Source organism: Corylus avellana, chromosome ca2 (genome assembly GCF_901000735.1).
Source record: "Corylus avellana chromosome ca2, CavTom2PMs-1.0".
Taxonomy (NCBI): Eukaryota; Viridiplantae; Streptophyta; class Magnoliopsida; order Fagales; family Betulaceae; genus Corylus; species Corylus avellana.
In genome coordinates, this window is record NC_081542.1 from 10,068,423 (window position 1) to 10,076,932 (window position 8,510).

Genomic DNA, 8,510 nt, shown 5'->3' on the forward strand with positions numbered 1-8,510 from the left:
AACAGCTTTTGATAATAGGTAACAAAGGTCTCACCAATGTCATCTTGTGAGTTGGATGTCCACATCAAAATCATCACTCCATAATAGAGCCAGACCTCCACTTGTTCTTCCAACAATGTCTATCACATAAATGGTTTTGCGAGTCTTATGATATCAAAATGAACATTTATGATTATTTAGCAAAAAGAAAAAGATATCAATCTAAACTACGTGATAAATGGGGTGGACCATGATTTTGGGAAGCATGAGGAATACATATCTCCATGTCAAAACGATTTGTGATCTGCTTGTTTCTCTTTGTATAAATGGGGTTGGTTTTTTCTTTTTCTTTTTCTAGTAACAGCCAGCTCCTAGAAGGCAGAAGGGATTCAACTGGTCCAAAAACTTGGGGAGCTTTACCTCCAGGAGGGTAGCCATATCGGTTAACATTCCTCACATTTAGAAATCAGGCAACTGTATATATTATTATGTTCTCAAACCTATACGAGTCCATTAGCTTTCATCTTTCTCCCAATATTTTTTTTTTAATAAAGGTTACAGGGATTAAACATGCAACTAATACACGTATAATACTACTGGTTTGCATAGATTCTTATTTTGTATTCAAATTAATACAATGTACATGGTTTTCGCCATAATCAAACAAATGTGGAGAAAATGATGATTATAAAATACACCTCAGTCCTCACCAAACAAGTCAAGAGTGCTAGTATACTGTCCACAACCTGTAAAGCTTCAGGAACACATTGCCTTCTCCAGTTCTTCCTGCAATTGCCCGTTCTTGTATGCCTCTGCGGCAAAAGATATAAATTCTTTTAAAATTGCAGAAATGCACACAAAGCAACAAATATGTTCAACTCTTTCTTTAAAATATAAAATAAATCTATAAACCATAAGGGTAGATACGTTCTAAATTTTGCTTCAACTTTTTAGGCCAAATGATTTATGTCTTTGTTCATACTTGAACAGTGAATAGTATTACATGTATAGGTCAAAGTAAAAAAAGTATTAAACTCATATTGTCACTTTATTATCCTTGTATAAGAATTCTTAATCTATAAAAATGTCCTACATAATTACAGACAAACCAATAGAAGTGACGATGAAGGGTTGTGCCCCATCATAGTTGATCCCATGATCGGGTCCTCAAGGATTCCTAGAGTATTCTACCAAGCAGATTTCCTAGTATCCCAACCATTGTTTTCAAATTAAAAGATCAGATATTATCATATCAGATTTGAGGAAATCTACATGGTAGAGTAACTTAAGAATTCTAGAAGATCTTAATTCTTAATCCCATATTATATGTCTCTGTATGTAGGTCTACTATATATGTACTAAGCTGCTTCTACAGCTATTCTCAAGCATAAACTGCTTGAAAAGTGAAAGGAAGAAAAATAATGAATTGCACAAAGAACATAGTAGGAACTAAACAAAGATTTAAGGGTCTGACAGATCCAAGCTAGTGATGAAAAGGCTAGGGAAACCACAGCCACCTATAGATGAAGCTCTCTCTGATGCCAGAATAACTAAAACCTTCATTTTATTCCTCACATCAGCACAAAGCGTCATTATGTGAACCTAGGTCTATACATTGCAGAACTCAGGTACTAGAGCAAAACTCAACCGATTCGTCTATAAGAGAAGATTAAGCTTTCGTTCATTCCTTTGAGTAACTAACCAGATGAGTGGTGAGAATCTCTCCACCACCACCATGTCATAGCGTAACAGTCCCACCGCCCTTAAATCAAAGCCCCTGTTCAACCACCCCAGTTCCCCACCTACACGTTCATAATAACAGAAGCCAAACGACCAGTATGTCCAATTGATGGCACAGCAACAAGGTAATGGCAAGCACAGCTCTTTGGCCCACCACAACTACACAATGCACATATATGGAAGCCCATAACCTCCTCCTGCTCGCATTAAGCACCATAATTATCTCCATCTTCCCTACCTACATTAATGGCTATTGACAGCCAAAAAAATTATAAAACTCATATGATTTGTTTGTGCTTCCACTGGTATTTCGTAAGGTGCAGATGCTTCACCCTACCAACTACAAAAACTGCTTGCAATGAAGAAGATTATGGTTTGGTTCCAATTAAGTTTACCTTTTTTATCTTTTTGTTGTCTCTTTGTTTTCACTCCTTTTTAGAAAGACGGAGAGGAAAATAGAATTTAAGCTGACGCGGCCACTAATGCTGTCAAGTCATTATAAAGTCGTAAGTCACATGGCCCGGGAAAATGTGCCTTGAATTACAATATGCCACCTAGTGGTTTGGAGGGATTTGTAGGGAAATTTATCCCTACCTGTTAGGCAAATTTCTTAAACATATACTGGATAAGTTTGCATTTTACCCCTATCAACTTCAAGAAACACTAATTACACAAAGAGATATGCCAATAATTTCATCCAAGTAATTTGAACAGTATAGAAATGCATTTATATATGATTCAGGTCCCATAATTCTCAAAAGAATGACAAATTATTGACTGATAGAAGCTTCAAATAAAAAGCTCAGTGAGTCAACACCCATTTAGATTTTTTTTTTTTTTTTTTGTAAAATCTTCAAGAATTGTGTTCTCACGGTTATGCAATATTATAGCAAAATTATGCATGCAGTGTCAAAGATAAAAAGAAGAATTTTTTTTTTTTGGTAAAGGATATGGCATAACTAATTTTGAACAAATTAAATATTCCAACAACTAGATAAACTTACCAACGGTGATGTCACAGCCACCAAAAAACTCTCCTTCAATGTAAAGTTGAGGAAAGGTAGGCCAATTGGAATACTCCTTTAATCCTTGACGTAGCATTTCATTTTCTAGTATGTTGATTGTTTCAAAAGGTACATTGAGAGACCTCAATATTTGAACCACAGTGTTTGAAAATCCACATTGTGGAAAATCCTTAGTTCCCTTCATAAAAAGAACCACTTTGCTCGAAGTAACAACTTTATCCAAGGTAGTCTTTAGCTCAGGAGTTAATGCTGTAAACACACGCACAAACAGAGAGAGATAAAGAGAGAGGCTTCTCAGCATGTTAATGTTTCAAAGCAAAAGACAAATGATTTTGTATCAATTTTGTTGTAATTGGATTGTATGAAAGGTGTTTGTCAGAGTGTATGAATGAAATTGGCGACAGAAAGGGTATTGTGACTGACTCGACTCCTACATGTAAAAGCAGACAGGTCACTTGACATACGACACTCATCCAAGCAGCCACTTAAGCCCTTACACACGCCCTCCACAATCTAACTCGTGCTATCCATAAATTCTCATCAGATTCCACCATCTGTCCCTAACACCCATCTAACGAAGCCACCTGGATTCCAATACCTATCATTCCCAATTCAAAGGCCATCCGCTACCAAACACTAATCACCATGGCTGCCATTTACCACCACTTCTCCTCCCTTTCGCTATCAGGTCAATAACAAAACAAGTCAAGATTTTGTCTTTAAACTAATAAAGAATATGTCAAGAGGCCAAATGTGCAAAAATACAACCAACTATTTTGGTTGACTATGAGATTTCTCTTCTATCTGCAAGGGCATTGCTTGCAGGGGAAGAACATAATTGGTAGCTTGTCAAGACAATACCAAACCCAAGGGGCAGGTGATCCTTTCACTGATGACAGCCACAAGGAAGACATGTTTGCCTTTTGTGATAACCATCATACCAACAGTAGAATTTTTCATTTATTTTTTTCTATTAGGAGGAACTGCTGTTTACGCCAGAGCTCATTGGGAATACTTTCAGAACTCATTGTCATTCCAAGCACACTGTCACTAGATTCTTACAGCTCCAGGGGTTTCATTTATTTATTTTTCCACAAGTAGCAATACATTTATGAAAATAATGTGAGGGCATCGCCCAAGTATACAGGATACATACAAAAAGAGACAAGATATCAAGTCCTGAGATTGATTACAATCATCTATAGGGGGTTTTACTGTTTGGGGGCTTAGATGCAACGCAGATGCGGCTGCTGAAATCCAAATTGGATTCACCAGCGAGCATTAAATTATGCATGATACCCATCAATCTTCTTCTTGTGAGTCAACAGTCACTGCAACCCCAACTCCAAGAAGGTAAAATTGAACCCACCAAAATCACAAACACTACTCGACACCTAAGACAACCATGGAACCCATCAATCATTTTCTCCAAAATTTTGCCAGCCCATACTGTCCCTTGCATCTTAAACCATATCCCATTAAAATTAAGTTATTTTCCCTAATCAGATGACACCCATCAAAGAAAATTCAAAGGTTTCACGATTACAATAAACAAGTAAAAAAAAAAAGAAAAAGGAAAAAGAGGGTTACCTGAGAAACAACGAATGGAGGCGATTCTTCTGAAACTGGGCCCGTACAGGATGTTCCTGGCAAGCGAAGTGGTGGAAGTGAGAGGTGGGGTGTAGAGGGGCCGAGTGGGGTAGTGGACGAGTGGACGGTTAGGGGCTGTTTTGTGCACTCCGGAGGTAGAGAAGGTTGATGACGGTACTATTGTTGACTCAAAGGCCCTTACACACGACATCGTTCCGCTGCTCACTGCTCTCTTCTTCCAAGACCAGAGCGAGCGAAGAGAGCCACAAAATGATGCTTTGAATAGTGCTTTCTGTTTAGCCGTGAAAGTGAAGAAGTACCATAATCGAGACACACTAACATTTAACAAAAATAAATAAATAATAATAATAATAAACACCTGCAACAAGAAAAAAAAAAAAAATTGCTGAAGTCATGCATAGTAATGCAAAAAGTATTAATAAGTTTTTTATATTTTGTTCATATTCTCTTATAATTAATTATGAATTTGTACACTTAAGTAGATTTTACATAACTTAATAATAGATCTCACAAATCTAATAATTTTACTTTTAAAGAATTTTTTTAAAATATTGTACTTCGTCACCAAATTACTTGTGTAGATTGATTTATTGCTTTTTATATATTTAATTATTGTTTGTATGGTTAATAATTTTTGAATTCTTTATTATTTTGAGAATACCTATTCAACCCCCATTTTAGGTGTTGTTCGCAGTCTGGTTTTATTTTTTGAAAGGAAAATCCAAATGCATTTAGTTTGGGCCAATCCAAGTTCCTTTCAACCCGAAATATAATTTTTATCATATAATTAACTACTCAAGTTACATAGGGCAAATTCACATAGAGGACATGATCCACTTACCACTTCGAAGGAGAAGTTATCCACTCCATCGAGATAGAGGAGTGGATGGTTCTCCCTCACTTCTTGTAATGTCGTGAGAAATTAATTAATTGATAATTAACTTCGTAGTTCCCTTCTCAGTCCCATTTCACAAATAATAAGACTTAGAGATCTATACTCCTCAAAAAGAGAATACTAAGTAGTATAAACATTATGATTTTCTATCGTTCTATTAACATTAAGCATTACAACTAAAACATCTACTAAGAAACATCACATTAACTGAAATTATACTATACATATCATCGCTATAAAAAGATCTAGACAAAACCATAATATACAAGCATACTTCAAAACTCTTAGTTTACAACATTACCCTAAAGTACTAAGCAGCCAACCTAATCTCGCAATAAGTCTGAAATGGTCAATTAGATCGATATCATTACACGAAACAGCTGCATTTGCCTCAAGGTTCATTTCGAATCCGACATCTAAAGATAGTCCAGGTATAAAACAACACATATTTCATAGGTGAAAAAGTTACACGTGTAAGTCCATGACTTAGTGAGTATAAATATACATGACGTACAAGTTATTATATGTCGAATTCAAATATTTATAAATCACATGTAGTAATATAAGGCTATAGTTCATCATTTGATAATGTCGTTATTGATGTAATATAGATATAATGTATATTATACTTAGATAATCATGTCATAATTTAACACCATATGGTCTATCTAAGTTCTTATCCCATTTTTGGCAGGGTTAGCGCTGTCATGAGGAACTCGTAATATAATATCGGTGCCTCGGATATTGCCATATACTGTCCATCACTAGTAGACTGATTGAGTCTAACCTTAGGTGTCCCACGCAGCTAATGGCGTCTGTCCTGGTGACCAACAATTAAACATGGTTGTGCTAGTCACAAAACAACCATTGGATCCATGGCTAAACAATAAAAGTAAATATTTGACTATTAACCTATATATTAGTAAGTTCATGGCCGTTATCTTGTAGGTATCAGTGTACCATGTCATATGATACATTTTAATTCACAGCCTTTTATATGCATGCATTTACAAACCAATGGTTTTCATTATCTTATTATTCATAAATCATTTGGGTATCAAACTTTCAATGACTCCATTTAATTAGAATTTTCCTTTAAATATTGTCAAAATTCCTAAATACCCATATTTTTTATTAGAAAAAATAAAATAAAAATTGTAAAGATTCAGGCTTTCATTTTGTTTATAAAAAAAAATCTTTGCAATATTTAAAAATAATAATAAGAGTATTTTGAAAATTTTGAAAAAAATTAACGAAAAATCTCAATGGAATGGGTTAAAGAGTAATGTTATGTCAATGAATATGTTTAATGGTATATATTTTTTTTAAGAAGTACTAGGGAGCCAAATAAATGAACTCAGAAAAGTTTTCAAACTGACGTGGCAGACCGTGAGTGGCTGACAAAAGAGAGAGAATTGCATTTTTTTTTTTAAAAAAAAAATTTTAAAACCCTTGCAACGTTAGTTTGGCAATTTTTCTGGGTTTATTTATTTAGCTCTCTAGCACTTCTCTATTTTTTTTAGATCATTTGATTGATTCATATTCGATGATATGATATTAGTTGACCCCCTCCCCCAAAAAAAAAAAAAAAACCAAAATTATGAATCTTTAACTCATATTAAAGGTCTTTGCGACACTTTAAGTTATTTTAAAGTTAAGGAGTAGTGTTTGTGAGAACACTGGCATGCATGAACAGTGTGCACGCCAGTGTTCATATATTATTATTTTTACTGTTTAAATAATATTTTATAATATATGAACACTGGCCTGCACACTGTTCATGAACGCCAGCGTTCTCACAAACATTACTCAAAGTTAAGTAATTTGAGAGCATTATACCTTAAGAGGTGGTCGAATTACCGCCAAGTTTTTGGAGTGGTTGAGTTATTCCCTCAATCAAATCGAGGGGTAGACGAACCATCCTATAGTAGTTTCAGCCACCCAAGACGACCAGTAGGGATGGATGAACCACCCCTTGTACCATTGGGCATTGTTTAGTTGCCCCTTCTAGTTAATTTGGAGTAGTCCAATCACTCAAATTTATTTTTAAATATTTATGTTTTTTTTAATTAAACGGAACACATGCCATCTTTTGATCAAATATAATGTGGTAGAATGGCTTAAAAAAAAAAAAAATGTTGTACATAATGATTTATTTAAAAAGTAAATTGATAAGGATTTTTTTTTTTTTTAATTTTTGTTGGCAAAATGTAAACAACGATTTGATAAAGGACGTAGTTTTTCTCCAAATTGGGCTGGAGAAATTTTCTTCAACCTAATCTATAAAAGTGACATGTGTCTATTTTTTTAACAATATGTGAGATGCACATGAGTTTTTAATAAAATTTATTTTAAATTTGTCGCTGCTATTAAAAACACATGTGCATCTCACATGTTTAAATGACACATGTCACTTTTATAGATTAGGTTGAAGGAAATTATTTTAACCCAGCTTGGAAAAAATCTTTGTCCAAAACAATAATGGGATCTGAGCAGTACGTAGTGTCTAAAAGCGAGAAATAAAAGCATTCTTATTGAGCGCTTTACATTAATTAGTTTTTTTTTTTTTTTTTTTATTTTTTTAAGAAGAGAAAATTCACAAAAAAAAAAGCCATTTTACAAGCTATTTTTTCTACTTTAAATTTAACTCTAGTTAGATATTATCTCCAAATACCAAGAGCTAAAAAGTAAAAGTTATTTAATTTCTTAAACTTATATATATTCATTTTCATTCTCTCTCATCTAGCGAGAACAAAGAAAGAATTAAAAAATAATATAAAATTAATTAAAGTAGAGAAAGATGTAGCTCTCCTAATTTTTTTTTTTTTTTTTTAAAAGTAAATTTTTCTCTACAAATTTAACTCTTATTTGAAGAGCTCAATATAAGTGCTCTAACGACGCTTGCTTGGTTGCTTCTCATTTCTACTATTGAAATTCCTCTTCATGATGGCCAAAACCTTGAAACAATATAATAAAAAGATTTTTTCAACAATGGTTTATTTTGAACCATATTTTGGATGCCATAACTAACTTAGATAGGTAGACTTATTTTCCATCGATGCCTAAGAAGAAGCTAGCAAGAACCATATATATTTGCATTTATGTTATAAATTGGAGGCTTGTAAGAAAATTTTGCCCCTACCATCTCCGTTGCTTTCATCCAATGTCCCTATATTTTGTGTCCCACAGAAAGAATTAGTTTGGTAGCCAAAAATTCTTCCAACAATAAAGCATGAACATTTCTACATACACTACAAAAT

At 33.9% G+C, this 8,510-nt stretch overlaps 1 protein-coding gene across 1 annotated transcript; it reads right to left on the reverse strand.

Moving 5' to 3' along the window:
* Positions 1–445: 445 nt before the first annotated feature.
* On the reverse strand, positions 446–4,648 carry LOC132171794 (monothiol glutaredoxin-S14, chloroplastic). The gene is made up of 3 exons (XM_059583194.1): positions 4,335–4,648; positions 2,724–2,993; positions 446–791 (listed from the first exon to the last, which is right to left on the reverse strand). The coding sequence occupies exons 1-3, from the start codon at positions 4,543–4,545 to the stop codon at positions 736–738; spliced, it is 537 nt and encodes a 178-aa protein (XP_059439177.1). The 5' UTR covers positions 4,546–4,648; the 3' UTR covers positions 446–735.
* Between the last annotated feature and the right edge of the window lie 3,862 nt (positions 4,649–8,510).